This window comes from Hyla sarda, chromosome 10 (assembly GCF_029499605.1).
Source record: "Hyla sarda isolate aHylSar1 chromosome 10, aHylSar1.hap1, whole genome shotgun sequence".
Lineage (NCBI taxonomy): Eukaryota > Metazoa > Chordata > Amphibia > Anura > Hylidae > Hyla > Hyla sarda.
The window spans coordinates 53,252,992-53,280,010 of NC_079198.1; the positions used below are offsets into that span (position 1 = coordinate 53,252,992).

The 27,019-nt window shown below is 44.4% G+C and overlaps 1 protein-coding gene across 5 annotated transcripts in view; it reads right to left on the bottom strand.

Annotated features, from left to right (window-relative positions):
• LOC130294653 (sacsin-like) overlaps positions 1-26,081 on the bottom strand; it is a 90,078-nt gene extending 63,997 nt beyond the window's left edge. The window contains exon 1 of one of the 5 annotated variants that reach the window (XM_056544831.1): positions 23,919-23,945. In XM_056544831.1, coding sequence (XP_056400806.1) covers positions 23,919-23,925 — 7 coding nt within the window. In that variant the 5' untranslated portion in view covers positions 23,926-23,945. The other 4 variants (XM_056544835.1, XM_056544832.1, XM_056544833.1 and 1 more) reach the window with 4 other exon arrangements.
• Between the last annotated feature and the right edge of the window lie 938 nt (positions 26,082-27,019).

The window sequence follows — 27,019 nt, forward strand, 5'->3', positions numbered from 1 at the left end:
CATAGCTGTGTGTATGTAGGGGCTATACCAATGAATATAGATACCTCTATGTAAGTGGTCTTCAATTATTTTAGTGTGGGATCTAACACAGATCATTTATAGTATTGTACATTGTATAACATTAATACCCACACATTTTTTTGTGTCCCATCAGCCATAACATTGATACCAATGCCTAATTTGTGTCCCATCAGCCATATCATCAATAACACTTCCTAATATTGTGTCCCATCAGCCATAACATTGATACCAATGCCTAATATTGTGTCCCATCAGCCATAACATTGATACCAATGCCTAATATTGTGTCCCATCAGCCATAACATTGATACCAATGCCTAATATTGTGTCCCATCAGCCATAGCATCAATAACACTTCCTAATATTGTGTCCCATCAGCCATAACATTGATACCAATGCCTAATATTGTGTCCCATCAGCCATAACATTGATACCAATGCCTAATATTGTGTCCCATCAGCCATAGCATCAATAACACTTCCTAATATTGTGTCCCATCAGCCATAACATTGATACCAATGCCTAATATTGTGTCCCATCAGCCATAACATTGATACCAATGCCTAATATTGTGTCCCATCAGCCATAGCATCAATAACACTTCCTAATATTGTGTCCAATGAGCCATAAAATTAATACCACCTCCTAATATTGTGTCCCATCAGCCATAACATTAATACCCCCACCTAATATTCTATCCCATCAACCATAACATTAATATCACTGGTTAATGTTGTGTCCTATTAGCAATAACATTAATACCAATGCCTAATCTTGTGTCCCATCAGCCATAACATCTATTTACACCCCACTGACATTTGACAGATCTTTGGAACAGTGGGCTGTGCAAATGAAAAATAAAATTTTTCATTTTCATGGACCACTGTTCCAAAAATCTGTCAGACACCTGTGGGGTGTAAATGCACACTGTACCCCTTAATACATTACGTGAGGGGTGTAGTTTCCAAAATGGGGTCACGTGTGTGTGTGCGTAGGGGGGGGTGCATTGTTCTGGCACCATGGGGGCTTTGTAAACACACATGGCCTTCAATTTCAGACAAATTTTCTCTCCAAAAGCCCAATGGCGCTCCTACTCTTCTGAGCATTGTAGTTTGCCCGCAGAGCACTTTACATCCACATACTTTTGGGGGTTACAAATTTTGGGGGGCTTTTTTCCTATTTTCCCTTGTGAAAATGAAAAATTTAGGGTAAAACCAGCATTTTAGTTAAACATTTTTTTTTTTCCATTTTCCCATCCAACTTTAACAAAAATTCACCAAACACCTCTGGGGTGTTAAGGCTCAATATACCCCTTGTTATGTTCTGTGAGGTGTGTACATGTACATGGTGCGCTCTCACTCCCGAGCCTTGTTGTGTGTCCGCAGAGCATTTTAGGCCCACATATGGGGTATTTCCGTACTCAGGTGAAATTGTGTTACAACTTTTGGGGGTCTTTTTTTCCTTTTACCTCTTGTGAAAATGTAAAGTATGGGGCAACAACTGCATGTTAGTGTAATTTTTTTTTTATTTTTTACACTAACAGGCTGGTGTGGACCCCAACTTTTCCTTTCCACAAAGGGGTAAAAAGAAGAAAAAGCCCCCCAAAATTTGTACTGCAATTGCCCTTAACTGTTTCCTTGAAATATGACAGGGCTCCGAAGTGAGAGCACCATGTGAATTTGAGAACTAAATTAGGGATTTCATAAGGGTGGACATAGGGGTATTCTATGCCAGTGATTCCCAAACAGGGTGCCTCCAGCTGTTGCTAAACTACCAGCATGCCTGGACAGTCAGTGGTTGTCCGGAAATGCTGGGAGTTGTTGTTTTGCAACAGCTGGAGGCTCCTTTGGAAACACTGGCGTACAATACGTTTTACAGTTTTATTTGGGGGGGGGGAGACAGTGTAAGGGTGGGTATATTTAGTGTTTTACCCTTTATTATGTGTAAGTGTAGTGTAGTGTTTTTAGGGTACATTCACACGGGCAGGTTTTCAGCGAGTTTCCCGCTAGGAGTTTGCCGCAACTCAAACTTGAAGCAGGAAACTCACTCTACACCCGCCTGTGTGAATGTACCCTTTACATTCATATTGGGGGGGAGGGCAAACCTCCAGCTGTTGCAAAAATACAACTTCCAGCATGCACTGACAGACCGTGCATGCTGGGAGTTGTACTTTTGCAACAGCTGGAGGCGCACTGGTTGGAAAACCTTCAGTTAGGTTCTGCTACCTAACTCAGTATTTTCTAACCAGTGTGCCTCCAACTGTTGCAAAACTACAACTCCCAGCATGTACTGATCACCGAAGGGCATGCTGGGAGATGTAGTTATACAACAGCTGGAGGAACGTAACTACAACTCCCAGCATAGTTTGACAGCTGTTTGCTGTTCGTGCATGCTGGGGGTTGTAGTTTTGCAACATCTGGAGGGCTACAGTTTAGAGACCACTGTATAGTGGTCTCCAAACTGTAGCCCTCAAGATGTTGCTAGGCAACAACTCACCAGCTTCTGTAGGGTCATCGCACCAGGGAGCCGCATCTCATCACCGTCCACAGTTGGTGGGGAACCGAATTAACCCCCCCAGAGGTCGCTTCTGACAGACCAATAGCAGGGATAGGAGGGGTGGCAGCCCTGCCACCTCACTCCTATCCCTTCAGGGGGATCGGGTGTGTCTTGGACACCTCCGATCCCCCTTATTTTCTGGGTAACCGGAGACCCGTATGACCCAGAATCACCCCAGATCGCTGGTCTGAATTGACTCAGGACCCCCCAGGGGTTTGCACGGGGTGCCTCCTGAATGATTTCAGTTGGTATCCAGTCCCCGACGCTCACCGGTACAGGTATGCCCTGGGTCCTTAACCCCTTAAGGACTGAGCGTTTTTCCACGTAAAAAAAAAGATCATAACCCCTTTCAATTTTGCACCTAAAAATCCATATTATGGCTTATTTTTTGCGCCATCAATTCTACTTTGTAATGATGTCAGTCATTTTACCCAAAAATCTAAGTCGTAACGGAAAAAAAAAAATCATTGTGCGACAAAATTGAAGAAACAAAACGCCATTTTGTAATTTTTGGGGGCTTCCGTTTCTACACAGTACATTTTTCAGTATAAATGAGACTTCATCTTTATTCTGTTGGTTCATACGATTAAAATGATACCCTACTTATATAGGTTTGATTTTGTCGTACTTCTGGAAAAATCATAACTACATGCAGGAAAATGTATACGTTAAAATTGTCATCTTCTGACCCCTATAACTTTTTTTATTTTTCCACTTAAGGGGTGGTATGAGGGCTAATTTTTTGCACCGTGATCTGAAGTTTTTGGCGGTACCATTTTTGTATTGATCAGAATTTTTGATTGTTTTTTTTATTAATTTTTTCATGATATAAAAAGTGACATGGCGGCGGTCGCATAAACCTTGTGCTCCGCTGCAGCCCAGGCCTAACAGCGGCTACACAGCATTGATCCTGAGCATATCGCTACAGCAATTGTGCCCACCGGTACCTGAACTATCGGGGCACCTGATGATGACCCGGAGGCGAGGGAAAAAGAGCCCACTGAAGCTCACGGCGTTCTTTCCTGCTGCAGAGGCCTCACAAGATGGCGCGGCTCAGTGCGGGTCAGCGTCTCCGGCTACTGGAAGTGCCTCACCAGCGTCTTCATCCTCTCCGACGGGCTGCGCCCTGGAGGCTTCTCCTTCAACTCCTCCAATTCTCCTGACAGGCTGGTCACCCTCGGTGCAGCAGGACCCGCAGGTACCGTTTACCCCGATCTCCTCCAAGCCACTGGGAGCGGGGACACTGCATACTAGAGGCCCGGGAGGCCCTGATGGGAGCTCTCCGTCGGCGCCCCTAACTGAACCTATTATGAGGGGGCTTCTTGCTGAGTTACACACCTCCATTCAGGGCGACATTAAGGCAGCCGTGTCCAATATACAGCATGAGATCTCCTCTCTTGGACACCGCACATCGCACATTGAGAACAAGATGGCGGAACTCACCTCTTCTCATAATGAAGTGGTGGACTTAGCTAATGGCCTGGAGGATGAGGTTGCCGCTCTTCAACTTAAGATAGCTGATATGGAGGACAGGTCTCGCCGAAACAATCTAAGGGTGAGAGGGGTGCCGGAGTCTGTGAAAACGGAGGACCTCAACACCTTCCTAACGGATTATTTTGCATTGTTGTTGCCTCAGGCTTCCACCCTAGATTTGCTCATGGACAGAGTCCACAGGCTTCCTAAGCCCAAAACCCTACCTGCTACTACACCGAGGGATGTGATTCTGCGCCTTCACTTTTACCATATTAAGGAGCAATTAATGTTGGTGGCGCGCTCCTCACCCTCCCTACCAGAGGAGTATTCGGGACTCCAACTTTTCACGGATCTTTCTGCTGCCACTCTAGCCAGGAGACGTGAGTTCAGTGCGGGGACTAAAGCTCTCAGAGAAAAAGGGATCCCTTATAAATGGGGATTCCCTGTGAAATTGATTATCACCAATAAGGGGTCCAAACATGTGGTCTCTTCCCCGGAGACCCTTCTGCAACTGTGTGCGGAATGGAACTTGCCTGTTGATCTAACTGCTCAGAGGTCCCTGGACATACCACATGCTGCTAAGATAGCTGAAGAATGGAAAGTTGTCTCCCACCGCAAGAAGAAAATCAAGACATGAACTGTTCCTCTGCCTTTGGACAGGCCTGTCCGACTTGTCTCACTGGCTTATGACTGGGGTATCCCTCCCCACCCTTTGGGTTACTTATCCTCTTAGTGCTCTGGATACTTTTCCTGAATGCTGAAACATTCGGCCTAACTGCAGTCGAATGTACTTTCCTACCCCCATTAGGACCTACCACATGGTCTTTACTACTGCTTGCTCAATTTATTTGTTCTTTGTTGTTCGTTCTGTTTACTTGTTTTCTGTCCTGTTGGTCCTCCATCACTCACTTTCTCTAATAATGGATATGAGAGGCTCCTTTTGCGAGCTGCTAAGTGTAGTTGTATCATCTTCAACGGGAGTACCTACTCCCTTTCAGTTTACTGTGCTAATGGTTCTGCTTTGCGTTGATGTATACTTTAATTATGGTTATTAAGGTTGTGTCTATGAATGTGCGGGGTCTTAACTCTCCGTATAAAAGGTCTCTGGTGTGGAAGGAGGCTAGACGGCTGGCGGCCGATGTCCTCTGTATACAAGAATCCCATTTATTAGCCCTAGATGCCCATAGACTCCAAAATAAGAGATATCCACATATCTATCAAGCGCATGCTGTTCACAAAAAGGGAGGAGTGGCGATTGCGTTTAAGAACACCCTGACGGTTACTGTCCAGCACTCTGTGATAGACGATAGAGGTCGTTTTATAATTATTGTGTGCTTACTAAACAATGTTCAGTATACCTTAGGCTCCTTATATGCGCCTAATGCGAAACAGTGTACCTTCCTCAGGGCATTCTTGCGCAAATTGGAGTCCTTGAGAAAGGGACACTGCCTACTGCTAGGAGATTTTAATATGACCATGTGGCCTAGTGTAGATTCTACTTCGCCCAGTTTGAAAAAAGAACCCACAGGTTTCTTCACTAGTGTGTCCCAAAATGACCTATATGATGTTTGGCGTATATCCCACCCCACGGAAAGGGACTTCACCTTCTTTTCTCATGTACATAAGATATACACCAGAATAGACTACGCCCTTACCTCCCACTCTCTCCTATCATTGGTTTCAGAGGCCCAAATTATGCCCATAGAATGGTCGGACCATTCCCCCATAAGTGTAACCATTAAAGAATCGCATAGCGCTCGCCCGACCTATCTTTGGAGACTCAACCCACTAATACTCCATAATCCTGAATACTCTGAAGCGACCAAGTTGGCGGTTGATGCCTACTTCCGCATTAATGATACTGGCGATGTCACAGACCCCATGCTTTGGTGTGCGTTTAAGGCTACAATTAGGGGCCACTTTATTAGCCAAACTGCCTATGACAGGAAGCTCCGCCAGACCAAAACACTAGAACTCCAACAGCGCCTTGCGGAATTACATAGGCGCAATAAGACCTCGTACTCTCCATCACTAGTAGGAGAAATTTCTCAGGTTGGTGCTACCCTACACTCCCTCTCCTTACACAGCTATGAGATAGCACTGAGAAGGCTTAAAATGACATGGTATTGGCAGGGTAATAGATCTGGCTCTATACTGGCTAAACAACTTAAAAAACGTCAGGATAAGGGGAGAATCCCCTTCCTTACTAAATCTGATGGTTCTATAGTCACTGACCCTCAAAGTATAGCCAATTGTTTTGCAGATTTTTATAGTAAATTGTACAATCTTCAACATGACATTGCTACCCCACAGCCTGATGAAGCAGTTATCTCTTCTTTTCTGTCCTCTATGTCCCTCCCCTCTCTGTCTGCGGACCAAGCATCTGATCTTTGCTCTCCCTTCTCCACAGAAGAAATTCTTGAATGTGTGCGTTCCCTCAAACCCTCGAAGTCACCTGGCCCTGATGGTATTACAAATGAATTTTATAAGCGATTTGGCCCCTCTGTAGCTCCTTTTTTGACCAGAGCCTTTAACCGTATTAAAGAGAACGGTGTGCCCCCTAAGGAGATGTTGGATGCTCTGGTCATTACCATACCTAAACCTGGTAAGCCATTGGACTCTACCCTAAATTACAGACCAATCTCTCTCCTAAATAGTGATATTAAATTGTATGCTCTGGCTCTTGCTGCCAGGTTAAATAGGGTTCTGCCGGACCTAATTCACAGGGACCAGGTTGGCTTCGTCAAGGGTCGTCAAACGGTGGATGGTACGAGACGCTTTCTCGACATCATCACAAAAGCGCATTCCGATCGGACGCCTTCTCTCTTGCTATCCCTTGATGCGGAGAAGGCGTTCGATCGAGTGCACTGGGGATATTTGCGGAGTGTGCTGCGTAAGTTTGGTTTTCCCCTCTCTTTGGAATCCGCCATTATGGCACTATATACGCTCCCATCTGCTAGAATCTACACGATGGGTACCCTTTCTAATAGTTTCTCACTTAGCAATGGGACCAGACAGGGGTGCCCACTATCCCCCCTTATATTTACCTTAGTTATGGAGCCGCTTGCTCAATCCATCAGGGACTCCCCAAACATTGCGGGCATTCAAATAGGTAAAGTAGACCACAGGATTGGCTTGTTCGCCGACGATGTTATCATTAGTCTCTCCAACCCCCTGAGCTCTTTAGGCCCAGTTATGGATATTATTGATGCCTTTAGTCGAGTTAGCTTTTATAAGATTAACCCCACAAAGTCGTGTATCTTACCATTGCAGATACCCATTGAGCAACAGCGAGTACTACAAGCTAAATATCCCTTCCAATGGGTCACTGACCAAATTCCTTACCTAGGCATAGTCCTTACTGCGTTACCTGATAAAACAATTGCTTCCAATTTTGCTGTTATGAGGTCCCTGCTTACTAAAGAAATTGATCACTTCTCTAAGCTCCCTGTCTCTTGGGCGGGACGTGTTGCCACTGCTAAGATGATGCTGCTCCCTAAAATTTTATATTTTTTTAGATGCCTGCCGATGATAGTACCTGCCTCCTTCATCTCACAACTACAGAGAATGCTCTTACGATTTATTTGGGATGGTAAGCATCCTAGGGTTGGTGCGAATATACTGTATCGCCCTGTACATGAGGGGGGTATGGGGGTGCCGAACCTTAAAATGTACTATCACGCTGTTTTACTCGATCAGCTTAAAAAATGGTGGTGGCAGGACGCTCCCCCCCTGTGGGTAGATATTGAAGCTGCTGTCCTCAATGTCTCTAATTTTAATAACTTTCTTTGGGCACTGCGCTTTAACCCTACCTTTGCTCCCTCTTCTCCTTTCTCTACTATTGCGGCTGCTATCAGGTTGTGGAGTAAGGTGGCGCGAATTAAAAGTCTTTGTCCACCTAGAGTGAAGGATATCCCTTTAGCTGCTATAGGAGACTATATTCTAGATATAGATTTTAAGCCCTGGATAGATGCGGGCATCCTCACGGTGGCATTGATTAGCGATGCTGATGGGTTAATGCCTTTCACTGATATTGTACGCATATTTTCTATATCGCAGAAAGACTTTTACAAATATTTGAGGCTTAGACATTTTTTGAGATCCCTCACTTGGGATAGCTCTCGGCCTCGCACTGCGTATGAACGTCATTTTCTGTGCAGGGACTCCTCTACTAGGGGTATCTCCCTTGCTTATGTAGCTTTGACTGAGGAAGAGGGGGAAGTGGACAGTACGTTTAAGTCCAGATGGGAGGAGGACCTGGCGCGCAGATTCACGGCTGAGCAGTGGAGCTTTGTCTTTGACTTGCACAAAAAATATTCTAAATGTGTTAATCATTTCGAAGCTTCTAGGAAGCTCCTATACCGATGGTACTACACGCCGGTTCGTCTGGCTAAAATATACCCTACCACCTCCCCAGTATGTTGGCGATGTAACCGAGAAAGTGGTACCTTACTACACGTGTGGTGGACTTGCCCGTTAATTGCACCTCTTTGGGCCGAAATTAAGAAGTTATTGGACAACCTAGTGGATTGCCCTTTCCCATGGGGCCCAGAGAGTGCACTACTATTTCTGGCCCTAGAACAAGTTCCCCCGTATTATATGATCGTTTTATATCATATTCTGATAGTTGTGAGGGCTCACATTGCTCGGAGGTGGAAGTCTACTGGGGTGCCGGGTCTTCCTGCCATTCTGGCGGAGGTGCATAGTAACCTCGTGTTGGAGGGATTGATAGCGAGGAAGTGTGGGGCTTCTAATAGCCGTATAGCTACTCTGTCCCAATGGACGGACAGATGTTCGACCTCAATTAGGGTCGTGGATTAGCTAATCGTATATGCACGATGTATCTCACTCTGATTTGTGTATTATGATATGTGTATTATGATTATGACTGTATTGGTGGTCTCTCATTCCTTGTTTTATACATCATACATTGAGGACCTTGCTGTTGTTCTTGTTATATGAAAATTTATAAATAAAGTTTTAAAAAAAAAAAAAAAAAAGTGACCAAACATACACTATTTTTGACTTTGGAGTTTTTTTTGCGCGTACGCCATTGACCGTGCGGTTTAATTAATTATATATTTTAATAATTCGGACAGGGATGTGGAAATCCTATCGCCCGACGCCCGGGACAAGTAGTTTTGGGCGCCGGGCAGGTGAATTTGTCATAGATTTAGCCCTGTATCGGGCAAGCAGGGACAGACCGACTTCCCCCTTATTTTTCTTTAATGCCGGTGTGAGGCGCAGGAGCGGATACAAGTCTGCACCTCACACCAGCGCTCAGAGTGTATGGGGGGGCAGCTGACTGCAGAGCCCGAGGTCGCACGTTTGTGTTACAAAATTAAGCCACGCCCCCTTATCTCCCCTCCCGGAGGATGGAGGACGCAGCTCAGAAGACACAGCAGGAAGAGAGAAAGGACGTCTCGGTACACAGCTCCATTCCCCGCACACAGCTCTATCCCTCCCCCTCCCCCTGCTCTGTCTCAACAAGACCTAATCCACCACGGGGAGGTTGCTAGTTTGCACGGGGAAAACACAGAGCAGGGGGGGGGGGGGGGGGCGAGGATGGAAATCTCACCTCATACCGGCCAGTGTGACTACAGCTCTGATGTCCACTCATGGCCAGCTCAGGTGAGGAGACCGAGAATACGGGCGGCGGCAGAAGGGTGGTTGTATATGTATGGTGTGAGTGGATGTCTGATGTGTATGTAATGTATGATGTGTGTATGATGTCTGTCTATGTAATGTATAATGTGTGTATGATGTCTGTCTGTGTGTGATGTGTATGTAATGTATGATGTGTGTATGATGTCTGTGTGTGTGATGTGTATGTAATGTATGATGTGTGTATGATGTCTGTGTGTGATGTGTATGTAATGTATGATTGGGGGGCAGCGGCGGGTGTATGTATGATGTGTGCATATGTATGGTGTATATGTATGGTGTGATGTGTGAATGGATGTGTGTATGTAATGTATGATTGGGGTGGGCAGCGGCGGGTGTATGTATGATGTGTGCATATGTATGGTGTATATGTATGGTGTGATGTGTGAATGGATGTGTGTATGTAATGTATTATTGGGGTGGGCAGCGGCGGGTGTATGTATGATGTGTGCATATGTATGGTGTATATGTATGGTGTGATGTGTGAATGGATGTGTGTATGTAATGTATGATTGGGGTGGGCAGTGGCGGGTGTATGTATGATGTGTGCATATGTATGGTGTGAGTATATGTGTGATGTGTGTATGATGTCTGTCTATGTGTATGATGTCTGTGTGATGTGTATGTAATGTATGATGGTGGGTAGCGGTGGGTGTATGTATGATGTGTGTATATGTATGGTGTGAGTGTGTGTATGATGTCTCTGTGATGTGTGTATGTAATGTATGATGTGGGGGGGCAGTGGCGGGGGTGTGTGTATGTATGATATGGGGACAGTGGCTGGTGCATGTAAGACATGTGTATGTATGCATGTTGTGTTTAGGGGCGGACTGTCACGTTGGGCATTAGGGCAGTGCCCAAGGGCCCGTGTCTCAGGGGGGGGGGGGGGGAGCGCTGCCGCTGCCGCCGCCGCCGCCAGTTGTGCTATCTGATTTCATTTATTTTCAGTGGCTTCTGGCCACCCGCACTAAATTGCACCACCAGAATCCCACCCTTCATACTCACCCGCCGACCAAGAGCCCCACGGATGCACGCAAACACGCCCGAACCAAAACTACAACTTCCAGCATGTTGCACCATAACCTAAACTGTAGAACTATAAAGTGTAACATGCTGGGAGTTGTAGTTTTGGTTCGGGTCAGCTGCAGAGCCATAGGCTGCATCAGGGCATGCTGGGAGTTGTAGTTACTAACTGTAATTCCCAGTATTCCCTGACACATCCTATGGCTCTGCAGCTGCAAGTGCGTATATATGTGAATAAGCCCCTTTCCTAATAAAAGTTTCCAATTTTCTTTAAATAAAAATAATGTACAAAAATAAACATAAGTGATATCGCTACATGTGGAAAGGTCCAGGCTATTAAAATATAATGTTAATTAAACCGTACGGTGAATGGTGTAAATGTAAAAAATTGTCCAGAATTGCTCATTTTTGGTCACTTCATATGAGACTTTTTATAATGTGATCAAAAAGTTACCTCTAGACTTTTCTGGTCTTGCCTCGGGTATAAAAGGAGCTGCAGCTCTCCTGCTGCTAATAGCCTGGCATGCTGCGATCACTGTGGCCGCTATTAAACCATTAGATCACCGCTTTCAAAGTTGACAGAAGTGTCTAAAGGGATCTTATATCCATCCCTGGTGGTCTAGTGGGGTGAATCAGACTATTTTGGTTGAAATTATTTTATCTACCAGGACAAGTGGATTTTCTTGAGGGACAAGTAGATTGTGTTCCACTTTAGTCCTTTGGACAAGTAGTTTTTTTTTTTTTTATTTCCACACCCCTGATTCGGACATTTCCACATAAGGGGTATTTCAGGCCAAAACTTTTTTTTAAATATCAACTGGCTCCGGACAGTTAAACAGATTTGTAAATTACTTCTATTAAAAAATCTTAATCCTTCCAATAGTTATTAGCTTCTGAAGTTGAGTTGTTGTTTTCTGTCTAACTGCTCTCTGATGACTCACGTCCCGGGAGCTGTGCAGTTCCTATGGGGATATTCTCCCATCATGCACAGCTCCCGGGACGTGACATCATCATTGAGCAGTTAGACAGAAAACTTCAGAAGCTAATAACTATGGGAAGGATTAAGATTTTTTAATAGAAGTAATTTACAAATCTGTTTAACTTTCCGGAGCCAGTTGATATATATAAAAAAAAGGTTTTGCCTGGAATACCCCTTTAACCCCTTCATGACCCAGCCCATTTTCACCTTCATGACCTGGGCATTTTTTGAAAATCTGACCACTGTCACTTTAAACATTAATAACTTTGGAATGCTTTTACTTATCATTCTGATTCCGAGATTGTTTTTTCGTGACATATTCTACTTTATGTTATCGGTAAAATTTCACTGATATTTGTATCCTTTGTTGGTAAAAAATCTAAAAATTTCATGAAAATTTTGAAAATTTAGCATTTTTCTAACTTTGAAAGTCTCTGCTTGAAAGGAAAATGGATATTCCAAATAAATTACATATTGATTCACATATACAATATGTCTACTTTGTGTTCGCATTAAAAAATTGACAAGTTTTTACTTTTGGAAGACACCAGAGGGCTTCAAAGTTCCGCAGCAATTTTCCAATTTTTCTCAATCTTCATATTAGAAATACCCCATAAATGACCCCATTATAAAAACTGCACCCCCCAAAGTATTCAAAATGACATTCAGTAAGTGTTTTAACCCTTTAGGTGTTTCACAGGAATAGCAGCAAAGTGAAGGAGAAAATTCTAAATCTTCATTTTTTACACTCGCATTTTCTTGTAGACCCAATTTTTGAATTTTTACAAGGGGTAAAAGGAGAGAAATCACCCTAAAATTGGTAACCCAATTTCTCTTGAGTAAGGAAATACCTCATATGCGTATGTAAAGTGTTCGGCGGGCGCAGTAGAGGGCTCAGAAGGGAAGGAGCGACAATGGGATTTTGGAGAGTGAGTTTTTCTGAAAGGGTTTTTGGGGGGCATGTCCCATTTAGGAAGCCCCTATGGTGCCAGAACAGTGGACCCCCCCCCCACATGTGACCCCATTTTGGAAACTATAGCCCTCATGGAATTTAATAAGGGGTGCAGTGAGCATTTACACCCCACTGGCGTTTGACAGATATTTGAAACAGTGGACTGTGCAAATCAAAAATTTTATTTTTCATTTTCACAGACCACTGTTCCAAAAATCTGTCATACACCAGTGGGGTGTAAATGCTCACTGCACCCCTTATTACATTCCGTGAGGGGTGTAGTTTCCAAAATGGGGTCACATGTGGATATTTATTGTTTTGCGTTTGTCAGAACTGCTGTAACAATCAGCCACCCCTGTGCAAATCGCCTCAAATGTACATGGCGCACGCTCCCTTCTGGGCCTTGTTGTGCGCCCCCAGAGCACTTTGCGTCCACATATGGGGTATCTCCGTACTCAGGAGAAATTGCGTTACAAATTTAGAGGGTCTTTTTTCCCTTTTACCTCTTGTGAAAATGAAAAGTATAGGGCAACACCAGCATGTCAGTGTAAAAAATTTATTTTTTTACACTAACATGCTGGTGTAGACCCCAACTTCACCTTTTCATAAGGGGTTAAAGAAGAAAAAGCCCCCCAAAATTTGTAAGTCAATTTCTCCCGAGTACAGCGATACCCCATATGTGTCCCAAAACTGTTGCCCTGAAATACAACAGGGCTCCAAAGTGAGAGAGCGCCATGCGCATTTGAGGCCTAAATTAGGGATTAGCATAGGGGTGGACATAGGGGTATTCTACGCCAGTGATTCCCAAACAGGGTGCCTCCAGCTGTTGCAAAACTCCCAGCATGCCTGGACAGTCAATGGCTGTCCGGCAATACTGGGAGTTATTATTTTGCAACAGCTGGAGGCTCCGTTTTGGAAACAGTAGCGTACCAGACGTTTTTCATTTTTTGGGGGGAGTGGGGCTGTGTAGGGGTATGTGTATATGTAGTGTTTTTTACTTTTTATTTTAGGTTACTGTCAGTGTAGTGTTTTTAGGGTACAGTCACATGGGCAGAGGTTCACAGCAAGTTTGCCGCTGGAAGTTTGAGCTGCAGCGCAAAATTTGCGCCATCTCAAACTTGCAGCACTCACTGTAAACCTCCGCCCATGTGAGTGTACCCTGTACATTCACATTGGGGGGAGGGGGCAAACATCCAGCTGTTGCAAACTCCGAGCATGCCCTTTGGCTGTCCGTGCATGCTGGGAGTTGCAGTTTTGCAACAGCTGGAGGAACACTGGTTTGGAAACACTAAGTTACGTAATAAACTTTCAAGTGTTTTGCAACCAAACTTAGTGTTTCCAAACCAGTGTGCCTCCAGCTGTTGCAAAACTACAACTCCCAGCATGCATGGTCTGTCAGTGCATGCTGGGAGTTATAGTTTTGCAACAATTGCAACAGCTGGAGGCACTGAGGTAGGAAACGGACAATGTTTCCCAACTAGTGTGCCTCCAGTTGTTGCAAAACTACAACTCCCAGCATGCCCAGACTGCCAAGGCATGCTGGAAGTTGTAGTTCGGCAACATCTGAAGGATCAGATGTTGCCGAACTACAACTTCCAGCATGCTTGGGCAGTCTGGGCATGCTGGGAGTTGTAGTTTTGCAACATCTGGAGGTCCACAGTTTGGAGACCACTGTATAATGGTCTCCAATCTGTGCTCTTCCAGATGTTAGAGAACTACAACTCCCAGCATGCCTGGACAGACTGAGCATGCTGAGATTTGTAGTTTTGCAACATCTGGAAGAGCACAGATTGGAGACCATTATACAGTGGTCTCCAAACTGTGGACCTCCAGATGTTGCAAAACTACAACTCCCAGCATGCCCAGAAACCAAAGGCTGTCTGGGCATGCTGGGAGTTGCAGTTTTGAAACTCTCAGAGGCAGCAGTGAGATCGATTTACGGCGATCTCACTGCTGCCAATGAAGATGCTGCACTGCTGCTGCAAACTCACCTCCGGGACGCAGCGCAGCCGGGACTGCACGGAGGACGCCGGGACCACACGGAGGACGCCGGGACCACTCGGGACACCGCTCCGACGGGTAAGTGATGCCGGGGGACGGGTCAGGGACACTTAGCAGAGCGGTGTGTGTCCCGATCCCCGTGATCGGAACTCACACACCGCGCTGCTAAGTATTCTGATAGCGAAACGCTGCTATCAGCTAGTCAGATTTGACCAGCTGATAGCAGCGATCGCTGGGGGGGGGTGGGGGACGAAACCCTCGTGGTCGCACGGTAAGATGGCTGGCTATCAGTGATAGCCACCATCTTTCCGGGCGCTGCGGGATGCCGCGAGTAGCGGCAGTAATGTCCATGACGTACCTGTATGTCATGGGTCGGGAACACCTTGCCACCCATGACGTACAGGTATGTCATAGGTCGGGAAGGGGTTAATCCTTCCAGTACCTTTTAGGGGCTGTATACTACAGAGGAAATTATTTTCTTTTTGGATTTCTCGTCTGTCACAACCTCTCTGCTGACCACTGCTGTCCATTTTAGGAACTGTCCAGAGCAGCAAATGTTTGCTATGGGGATCTTCTCCTGCTCTGGACAGTTCCTAAAATGGACAGCAGAGGTCAGCAGAGAGCACTGTGGTCGCGACAGATGAGAAATCCAAAAAGAAAAGCATTTCCTCTGTAGCATACATCTGCTAATAAGTGCTGGAAGGATTAAGACATTACGAATCTGTTTAACTTTCTGGCACCAGTTGATTAAAAAAAAAAAAAAAAAAAAACACAACACGTTTTCCACCGGAGTACCCCTTTAACCACTTAGGGACCAAGGGTGTACAGGTATGCCTTCACTCCCTGGTACTTAAGGACCAAGGGCGTACCTGTACGCCCGTGGGAATTTCGGTCCCCAACGCACAGCGGGCAGGGACCGGACTGGGGTGACTGCCGATATCTATCTGCAGGCATCCCGTGCCAATGCCCAGGGGGGGTCCTGAGACACCCCCCCCCCCAAATACTGAGTCAGGTAACAGAACCCAACTGAAGGTTTTCCAACCTGTGTGCCTCCAGCTGTGGCAAACGTACAACTCCCAGCATGCACTGCTGGGAGTTGTATTTTTTTAAACAGCTGGAGCTTTGCCCCCCCCCCCATGTGAATGTACAGGGTATATTCACAGGGGCGGGTTTACAGCAAGTTTCCTGCTTCAAGTTTGAGCTGCGGCAAATTTTTGGCCACATCGCAAACTCCTAGCGGAAAACTCACCGTTAACCCCCGCCAGTGCGAATGTACCCTAAAAACACTACACTAACACAAAATAAAGGTTAAAACACTACATATACACCCCCTTACACTGTCCACCCCAATAAAAAATGAAAAATGTATCGTATGGCAGTGTTTCCAAAACGAAGCATCCAGTTGTTGCAAAGCAACAACTCCCAGCATTTCTGGATAGCCACTGACTGTCCAGGCATGCTGGGAGTTTTGAAACAGCTGGAGGCACCCTGTTTGGGAATCACTGGCATAGAAAACCCCTATGTCCACCCCTATGCAATCCCTAATTTAGTCCTCAAATGCGCATGGTGCTCTCTCACTTTGGAGCCCTGTCATATTTCAAGGAAACAGTTTAGGGCCACATATGGGGTATTTCTGTACTCTGGAGCAATTGCACTACAAATTTTGGGGGCCTTTTTCTCTTTTTACCCCTTATGAAAAGGAAAAGTTGGGGTCTAAATTAAAACATTTACACTAACATGCTGGTGTTGCTCCATACTTTTTATTTTTACAAGCGGTAAAAGGAAAACAAAGATCCCCAAAATTTGCAAAGCAATTTCTCCTGAGTACGGAAATACCCCATACGTGGACGTAAAATGCTCTGCAGGCGCACAACAAGGCTCAGGAGTGAGAGTGCACTATGTACATTTCAGGCCAAAATTGGTGATTTGCACAGGGGTGGCTGATTTTACAGCGGTTCTGACATAAACGCAAAAAGATAAATACTCACTTGTGACCCCATTTTGGAAACTACACCCCTCACGGAATGTAACAAGGGGTATAGTGAGCCTTAACACCCCACAGGTGTTAGACGAATTTTCGTTAAATTTGGATGCTAAAATGAAAAAAATATATATTATTTCTTCACTACAATGCTAGCGTTACCCTAAATTTTTCATGTTCACAAGGGAAAATAGGAAAAAAGCTCCCAAAAATTTGTAATCCCATTTTTTCTGAGTAAGAACACACCCCATATGTGGATGTTAAGTGCTCTGCGGGTGCACTACAATGCTCAGAAGAGAAGGAGCACCATTGGGCTTTTGGAGAGAAAATTTGTCCGGAATGGAAGGCCAAGTGTGTTTAAAGGAAAACTGTCACTTGTTTTCTCCTGCACTATCCACAGGTACTATTGGATAGTGCTGGAGACGCTGATTAAAATGAGCCTGTTGAAATCTTCCTGTAACTGGCACGGGCGGGGCTTCGGCGCTTAACTGGCACTGACGTCAGCGCCACTTATGAATATTCATCCCCCCTCCCTCTTTGCCGCTCCTAACTGGGGGGATGAATATTCATAAAGCGGCGCTGATGTCAGTGCCAGTTAAGCGCCGAAGCCCCGCCGGTGCCAGTTACAGGTAGATTTCAACACACTTTAAAACTAAAATTGTGGGAGAACGGCGGTGCAGATCCGGACAAGGTAGGGCTCATTTTAATCAGCGTCTCCCGCACTATCCACAGTTTTCCTTTAAAAAGCCCCTCTAGTGCCAGAACAATGGACCCCTCCATATGTAACCCCATTTTGGAAACTACACCCCTCACGTAATGTAATAAGGGGTGCAGTGAGCATTTATTCCCCATAGGTGTTTGACAGATCTTTGACTAGCATTTTACATTCCCAGCATGGGGTATTTCCATACTCAAGAGATGGGGTTAAAAATTATGGGGGGCATTTTCTCCAATTACCCTTTGTAAAAATGGTAAATTTGGGGGAGAAACTGCACTTTAGTGACATTGTTTTTTTCCCCCCCATTTACACATCCGACTTTGCCGAAAGGCATCAAACACCTTTGGGGTGTTAAGGCTCACTGGACCCCTTGTCACGTGTCTTGAGGGGTGTAGTTTAGTTTTTTTTTTTTTTTTTTTTTGCTGTTCTGGCACGATAGGGGCTTCCTAAATGCGACATGCTCCCCAAAAACCATTTCAGCAAAATTCCCTCTCCAAAATCCCATTGTTGCTCCTTCCCTTCTGAGCCTGCCATACACTTTACATACACATATGAGGTATATCCTTACTTGAAAGAAATTGGGTTACAAAATTTAGGGGTCTTTCTCTCCTATTACCCCTTGTAAAAATTAAAAAACTGGGTCTACATGAACATGCGAGTGTAAAAAATGTAGAATATTCTCCTTCACTTTGCTGCTATTCCTGTGAAACACCTAAAGAGTTTCTGAATGTCATTTTGAATACTTTGAGGGGTGCTGTTTCCATAACGGGGTCATTTATGGGGTATTTCTAATATGAAGGTCCTTCAAATCCACTTCAAAATTCAACTGGTCCCTGAAAATCTCCGATTTTGAAAATTTCGTGAAAAACTAGAAAATTGCAGCTGAATTTGGAAGCCCTCTGATGTCTTCCAAAAGTAAAAACATGTCAACTTTATGATGCAAACAAAGACATATTGTATATGTGAATGAATATATAGTTTATTTGTTATGTCTGTTTTCCTTATAAGCAGAGAGCTTCAAAGCTAGAAAAATGCAACATTTTCAAATTTTTCATGAAATTTTGGAATTTTTCACCAAGAAATTATGAAAGTATCGGCAAAAATTTGACACAAAAATAGAATATGTCATGAAAAAAAACTATCTTATCCCCTATCTAAAGGATAGGGGATAAGTTGCCTGATTGCGCGGGATCCCGCTGCTGGGGACCCCCGCGATCTCGCACGCAGCACCCCGCTCTCATCAGGCCCCGGAGCAAACAAATGCTCCGGGTCTGATGACTGGTCCGGTGTTTGTGACGTCACAGCTCTGCCCCCCTCAATGCAAGTCTATGGCAGTGGCGAGACAGCTGTCTCGCCCGTTGCCATAGACTTACATTGAGGGGGCGGAGCGTGACGTCACATGGGGCAGAGCCTGTGATCAGCAGTCATCAGACCCGTAGCAAATGTCCGCTCCGGGGCCTGATGAGAGCGGGGTGCTGCATGCGAGATCGCGGGGGTCCCCAGCAGTGGGACCCTGCACGATCAGGCAACTTATCCCCTATCCTTTAGATAGGGGATAAGTTGTCAGCATGGTAGCACCCCTTTAAGGTGAAAATGGGCTTGGTCCTTGGTTAAGGATCAGGCCAATTTTCGTTTTTCCTCCTCTCCTTCTAAAAATTATAACGCTTTCAATTTTGTACCTACAGACCCATATAACGGCTTGTTTTTGCACCACCAATTGAACTTTGCAACGACATCTATCATAACAAAATCTACCGCAAAACCCCCCCAAAAAAAAAAAAAAAAAAGATTGTGGGGAGAAGTGGAAAAAAAACGCCATTTTGTACATTTTGGGGGTTTCCGTTTCTACACAGTGCAATTTTCCGTAAAAATGACACCTTATCTTTATTCTGTAGGTCCATGTGGTTACAAGGATACCCAATTTGTGAAGGTTTTATTTTATTTTACTACTTTAAAAAAATCCTAACTACATGCACCAAAATTAGTATGTTTAAAATTGTGATCTTCTGACCCCTATAACTTTATTTTTCCACATACGGGGCTATATGAGGGCTAATTTTTTGCGCTGTGGTCTTTAAATTTTATCAGTACCATTTGTTTTGATGGGACTATTAGATCACTTTTTATTGATATTTTTATGGTATGTGAAGTGACCAAAAATGCACAATTTTGGACTTTTGGTATTTTTTTTACGTGTACACCATCGACCGTGTGGTTTAGCTAACCTTATATTTTAATAGTTTGGACGTTTACGGACAGTACCACATATAGTAACATCGTTCATAAAGTTGAAAAAAGGCCAGAGTCCATCTAGTTCAACCAATATCCCTAATGAGTCCCTACTGAGTTGATCCAGAGGAAGGCAAAAAACCCTCATACTAGAGGTAAAAATTCCCTCCCGGCTCCGAATATGGCTTCAGAATAAATCCCTGGATCAACATTATGTCCCTATAAATCTAGTATCCATAACCAGTGATGTTATTATTCTTCAAAAATTATTTTACAGAGTTCCCCATGACCACCTCCTCCAGGAGAGAATTCCACAGTCTCACTGCTCTTACAGTTAAGAACCCCCGTCTGTGCTGGTGTAGAAACCTTCTTTCCTCTAGACGTAGAGGATGCCCCCTTGTTATAGATACAGTCCTGGGTATAAATAGATCATGGGAGAAATCTCTGTACTGCCCCCTGATATATTTATACATAGTTATTAGGTAACCCCTAAGCCTTCTTTTTCTAAACTAAATAACCCTAATTCTGATAATCTTTCTGGGTACTGTAGTCCTCCCATTCCCCGTATTACCCTGGTTGCCCGTCTTTGAACCCTCTCCAGCTCCACTATATCTTTCTTGTACACTGGTGCCCAGTACTGTACACAGTATTCTATGTGTGGTCTGACTAGTGATTTGTACAGCGGTAGAATTATTTCCTTGTCGTGGGCATCTATGTCATGGGCAGCTGCCCGACACTGGTCACTACAGCTAAATTTACTGTTAACTAAGACTCCCAAGTCCTTTTCCACGTCAGTCGTCCCAAGTGTTCTCCCATTTAATGGGGTACTCCGCCCCTAGACATCTTATCCCATTTCCAAAGGATAGGGGGATAAGATGTCAGATCGCTGGGGTCCCGCTGCTGTGGACCCCCTGGATCTACCATGCAGCACCCACCTGTAGCGGCTTCCGGAACCGCTGGAGGTCCTCAGGCTGAGTCCATCTCGACCACCGGGATGGAAGATTGTGAAGTCACGACTCCGCCCCGTGTTATGTCACACCCCGCCCCTCAATGCAAGTCTATGGGAGGGGGCGTGTCAGCTGTGTTGATGCTGCCTTCAACATGCGATGGCCATCGTATGTTGAAATTATCGTATGTCGGGGCCATCGTAGGTCGGGGGGGGGGGGGGGGTCACTGTACTACTCTCTTACATGTTGAGAGGGAAAATGTGACTTTGGCAAAAGTCAGATGCCTCCTAATACAAGAAGGTTAAAGAGGGCAAATGTTTCTGTGCTGAATATAGTAGAAAAGTAAATGTATAATGTATTTTATAAAAACAATTAAAAACTCAAAAATAAGGCAAGTGGGGCCAATTCAATCATACAAAAGGACTGAGAACGACCTGTGTGAAGTTGGCACCCCATGTTTGCAAAATATGAATATAAATACACCATTCCTTTGTGCTGCGCTTGTGCTGATTTGTGCTGCAAAAATGAGCGTTTGTGGCAGTTTGGTTCCTGAGATATTGCTCGGTAGATTTTTATGAAGCCCCACCCACTTTCCACCTCATGTTCTTAAATTTTAAAAACAAATATACTATTCGTTTGTGCTGCAAAAATTTTAGTTTGTGCCGCTTTGGTTACCGAGATATTGCACGCTTGATATGCTGAAACCCCGCCCACTTTCCTCCCCATGTTAAAATTTTAAAAACAAATATACCATTTGTTTGTGCTGCATTTGTGCTGCAAAAATTAATGTTTGTGCCGCTTTGGTTTCTGAGATATTGCACGCTCACTAGATTTTCTGAAACCCCACGTACTTTCCACCACATGTTTTTAAATAAATAAAAAAAAAATTAAAAAATACACCATTCGTTTGTACCTCAAAAATGAACGTTTGTTAGATATTGCACGTTCGATATGCTGAAACCCCGCCCACTTTCCACCCCATATTGTTAAATTTAAAAATCAAATACACCATTCATTTGTGCTGCAAAAATAAATGTTTGTGCCGCTTATGTTTCCGAAAAATTGCACGCTAGATATGCTGAAAAAAAACGACACTATTCGTTTGTGCTGTAAGTCACTGTAACTGATGCATGGATAAAAGGAGAGAAAAATAATTAAAAAACACTGCCTTGGTTATGCCCGATACGCTGAAAACCCGCCCACTTACCATGCCATGTTTTAAATTTTAAAAACAAATACACCATTTGTTTGTGCCGCAAAAATTTATATTTGTGCCGCTATGGTTACCGAGATATTGCACATGAACTAGATTTGCTGAAACCCCGCCCAATTTCCACCCCATGATTTTACGCAGTTTTGGGCGCAGCAGGCCAAAGGCAGAGGTGTGAGTTTAAGTTCTACAACTAGTTTGGCTTCATAAAGTTCTATACTGCGCCAAATTCACCACATAGCGTGCGCCTTTATGATAAATAAGGCACAAGCAAGTAAAACGTCACACTGAAAATAAAGGGTAAAAAAAAGTCTTATAAATGTCGGCCATTATGTCTATCCCAGGTGCATACTCACAATATTGTTTCTGACAAATCACAGATAATTCAATTTTTATTTGAATTTATACACTTTTAACCTCTTAACGACCACGGGTTCCGATCCGTGAAGTGTGCTCAGAAGCTGAGTGCGCTTCGTATCTGTAGGGTCCGCAGCTAATACTGGACCCGCAGCAACCAGGACCCGCAGCTAATACTGGACATTGCTGATCGGGCTGATGTCCGGTATTTACCCTTTAGACGTCACGATCATAGTTGATCGCGGCGTCTAAAACGGGAGAATACACTGCCAGTTAGCTCAGCGGAGCTGTTCGGGACCGCCACAGTGAAATCGCGGCATTCCGAACAGCTGAGAGGATAGCGGGAATTGTCCTACCTTCTTCCCGGCTGTCCGATCGGCTTTTGATTGCTCCAAGCCTGAAATCCAGGCTTGAGCAATCAAGTGCAGAAAACACTGATCAAAGCATTCCTATGGCAAAAAAAAGTTAATAAAATCAGAATCACCCCCCATTTCCCAAAGAAAAAAAAAAAGTGTAAATAAAAAGAACAAACATATGTGGTATCGTCGCGTGCGTAAGTGTCCGAACCATAAAAATATATCATCAATTAAACCGCACAGTCAATGGCGTATGCACAAAAAAAAAATCACAAAGTCAAAAATAGCTTAGTTTTGGTAACTTTTTATACCCCCAAAAAAATAAAATGAATAAAAAGCAATTAAAAATTCCAATCAAAACAAAAATGGTACTGGATAAAAACTTCAGATCTCAGCGGAAAATATGAGCCCTCATAAAGCCCCATTCGTGGAAAAATAAAAAAGTTATAGGGGTCAGAAGATGACAATTTTAAACGTATTAATTTTCGTGCATATAGTTAGGATTTTTTCCAGAAGTACGACAAAATCAAACCTATATAAGTAGGGTATTATTTTCATCATATGGACCTACAGAAGATAAGGTGTCATTTTTACCGAAAAATGTACTGCGTAGAAACGGAAGACCCCAAATGTACTGCGTAGAAACGGAAGACCCCAAAATGGTGTTTTTTATCAATTTTGTCGCACAATGATTTTTTCCCCCCTTTCGCTGTAGATTTTTGGGTAAAATGAATGATGTCATTACAAAGTAGAATCGGTGGTGCAAAAAATAATTAAATAAATGCCATCATATGGATTTTTAGGTGCAAAATTGAAAGGGTTAGGAGGAAAAAACGAAAGTGCAAAAACTGAGGGGTTAAGATGGCAAATATTTAACAATTTCAAGATTATAGATAAGACCACATTAAATGGAAAAAAAGCTTCATTATTAAAAGGTAATGATTTGGAGTGGGGGGGGTAGTTACTAAATAGTTAATCAGAAGCTTATACAGTACTTTCACCCCATACTGTAAACAGAGACTACTAACTGTGTTTAATGGAGATATGCAGTGCTGGTACAAAAAAAAAAAAAGCTTGCCTTATTTGATAGCTCTTCAAAAGACCTTTCCAACAATACCTCATTTGTCCAAATCGGTTCAGCCGTTCTCTGGTAATTGCCTCCCAAATGAGTAAGCAGCCATGGCATAGAGACTACATTTCCCATGATTCCCTGCTCCTAGTTCCTGTAAGATGCTGCTGCTGCCCCCTTGCTCTCCACCCTGCTGTTCCCCCTAGGAAATTATAATAAAGTGCCGCTGTGAGGTGGTTTTTTGCGCCCCCGTAGATCCATGCGGGGCACAAAAAAACACCTCACACCACCTACAGATCCTTCCCTTGTGGTTATCCCCTCCCATCCCCACCACATGTTATCCCCTGTCCAATAGAAGAGCACGCTGCAGCTGCATACTCACAGCTCATTGGGGGAGATTCATCAAAACCAGTGTAGAGGAAGAGTGGTGCAGTTGCCCATAGCAACCAATCAGATTGCTTCTTTCATTTTTAACAAGGCCTTTGAAAAATGAAAGAAGCGATCTGATTGGTTGCTATGGGCAACTGGGCAACCTTTACTCTGCACAGTTATTGATAAATATCCCATATTTTGTTTACTAGCTAATATCCACAGTGTAGGTACCAGAGTGTGGAGGAAGAAATAAAACCGTCTGAAAATGGTAAAACACAAATCTTTTCCTATAAAACAACGTTGTCTAACAGGGGTGTCTTCAGCTGTTGCAACATTACAACTCCAATCATACCCTGACAGCCTTATGCTGCCTGGTCATGCTGGGAGATGCAGTGGTGCCTCTAGCTGTTGCAAGACTACAACTCCCAGCATGCATTGACAGCCTAACATCAGGGCCCTGTACAGAGATAGGGGATAAGCTATATTCCACTACAGAACTCCTTTAACCCCTTATAGACCGTGACCATTTTGACCTTAAGGACCAGGCAATTTTTGTATATCTGACCTATGTCACTTTATGCATTAACAACTCTGGGATGCTTTTACTTATGAATTTGATTCCTAGATTGTTTTTTTTTTTTCCCCCTGACTGGTAATCAGTGATCACTGGTCAGCACTTTTTGGGGGTGCAGGGTTTTGTTTAGCACTTTTTTGTGGATGTTTGTGGTCAGGGGTCAAGTCCTGGGGAAAAAAAGTCTGGGAACTCAACCTAGATTTCCACTTAAAGGGGTCCTATCCAAAAGGTTAGGGGATAAGGTGTCTGATCCTGGGGGTCCCGCCAGAGGCTCATGACGTCACGCCCCCTCAATGCAAGTCTATGGGAGGGGGCGTGACGGCCGTCACGCCCCCTTCCATAGACTTGCATTGAGGGGGCTCTGCCCTGCATCACCAGTCATCCGGCACGGAGCGAAGTTTGCCCCATGCACCCGATGTCTGGGGTGCTGCAGCCGAGATCACGGGGGTCCCCAGTAGCGGGACCCCCACGATCAGACATCTTATCCCCTAGGATAGGGGCGGAGTAACCCTTTAAGGGCTGGTCCTGCAGGACTTCTGCTAAAGGGAACTGCGTTTCTGCTGAGGAAAAAGTACAGGAACTCCGTTCCCATGAGTTCCTGCAGGACTTGAGCCCTGTTTGTGGTCCGTGCTACCAGCAACTGTCCTGTGCTGTGTGGCTGGACCGCAACCCCCCTTCCTCAAAAACATAAAATAAAATAAAAAAGCCTGTACTCCAAAAAAGTGCGGATCAGTAATAAATCACAATCTGCACACGGGGTACGTTACAGTCACACATCAGAACAGTCGCTGGTGGAACAGACCGCATATGCCCCCAAAAAAGTGCAAGATAAAAATGCACCCCATAACAAGCTAGATGCAGGAAGCAGACCAGTGGTCTCCAAACAATGGCCCTCCAGATGTTGCAAAACTACAACTCCCAGCATGCCCAGACAGCAGTTGGCTGTCTGGGCATGCTGGGAGTTGTAGTTTTACAACATATGCATGGCCACATTTTAGAGACCACTATACAGTGTTCTCAAAACTGTGGTCTTCCAGATGTTGCAAAACTACATCTCCCAGCATGTCTAGACTGCTTGGGCATGCTGGGAGTTGTAGTTTTACAACTGTTAGAGGGAGATCACTTCCCCGCCACAACCGGACCTGCCACCGCTGGACCTCCACACACAATCACTGATAAGAATCCTCCTGTTGCCAGCTGCAGTCTGTAAATGGGCGCTTCTCTATGTTCTCTTTACTGTCTATACTCATAGAGCTCATTGACTTACATCACTTCTTATCCCTGATAGTTGGATGGCACAAGACAAGCTCAGAGCAAATACAGATCAATAATATATTTCAACATGTGCCAGGAATGGGTTCATTTGCTTAGAGATTAAAAACAAAACAATAATTGCAACTTCCAAGTATACAACTACTACATGTATTTCTGAGCAATGGAATGTGACTGAAAGTGCTGAAAATGAAATCTACTGACACCACAGAATTCAGCAGGTATCAGAAATCTCAATAGTCAATAAATCTTATACAATAGTGACAGATCTTACCAGAGCCTGCAGCGACGCCATCGTCCCCTCACTGAGCTGCTGTCAGTCTCTGGGCTGGCTTTATAGCAGTTACTAGTTTCACATTAACAGAAACGAAACTAACTACAATTGGTTTCATTTCTGGAAGTTTCATTGTTTGCTCTCGATCTTTCCTAATATTGACCATGATTCCCAACTCAAAGCTTTCAATGTGGTAAATAAAACTGTTCTTATAACAGACTTTTTCATAGAACAGTTAGGCAGAGTTCACACATTGAGGGGCATTTATCAAATGTGAACTTGCTTTTTGCTCACTTTAGAGCAAAATAAGTTGCCGGCAAAGTGGCGTCTGTGCGCCAAATTGTTTGATAAATTTCCCTCAGTATTTGGTTAGAATTCCACTGCGGTTTTTTTTTTCCCCCAGCAAAAACGCCAGGTAAAACTGCCAGGAAAACTGCCACGGATTTTCCTTGCATTTTGGCAGTTTTTCTGGCGTTTTTTCTGGCGTTTTTCCTGGTGTGTGGAAACAGCCAGTTTTGTCCCCTGTGGCAGTTTTCTCACTGCCTTCAGGTACCGCTCTGTGGGTCGGATTCTGAGCGCCCGATCCACAGAGTGTTAGGAGATGAGGAGTGATGTGTAGCATCACTACTCACCTCCCCCGGCCGTATACTATACAGGGGGGCATAGTGTACCCGTATATACTATACAGGAGCCGGGAATCCTGTCACTATACTGACAGGACTCCCTGCTCCTATAGCCCTTTGGGCGGTGTACAGAATATACAGCTATCTATAGATAGCTGTATATAGTGTATACAAAACAGGAGGTCCACTTACCTTCCTCGCTCCCTGTCCCCGTCGGGTCCGTGTAGCTCTGCCCCCTAGTGATGACATCATTAGGGGGCGGAGCAACAGACGGGAGTCAGGCTTGTAAGTGTGAGGCTCTGTTCACACTGTCAATGAAGAAAAAGATTGGCGACTCACCAGAACTTGCTAGCAGAGTTCTTCTTTAT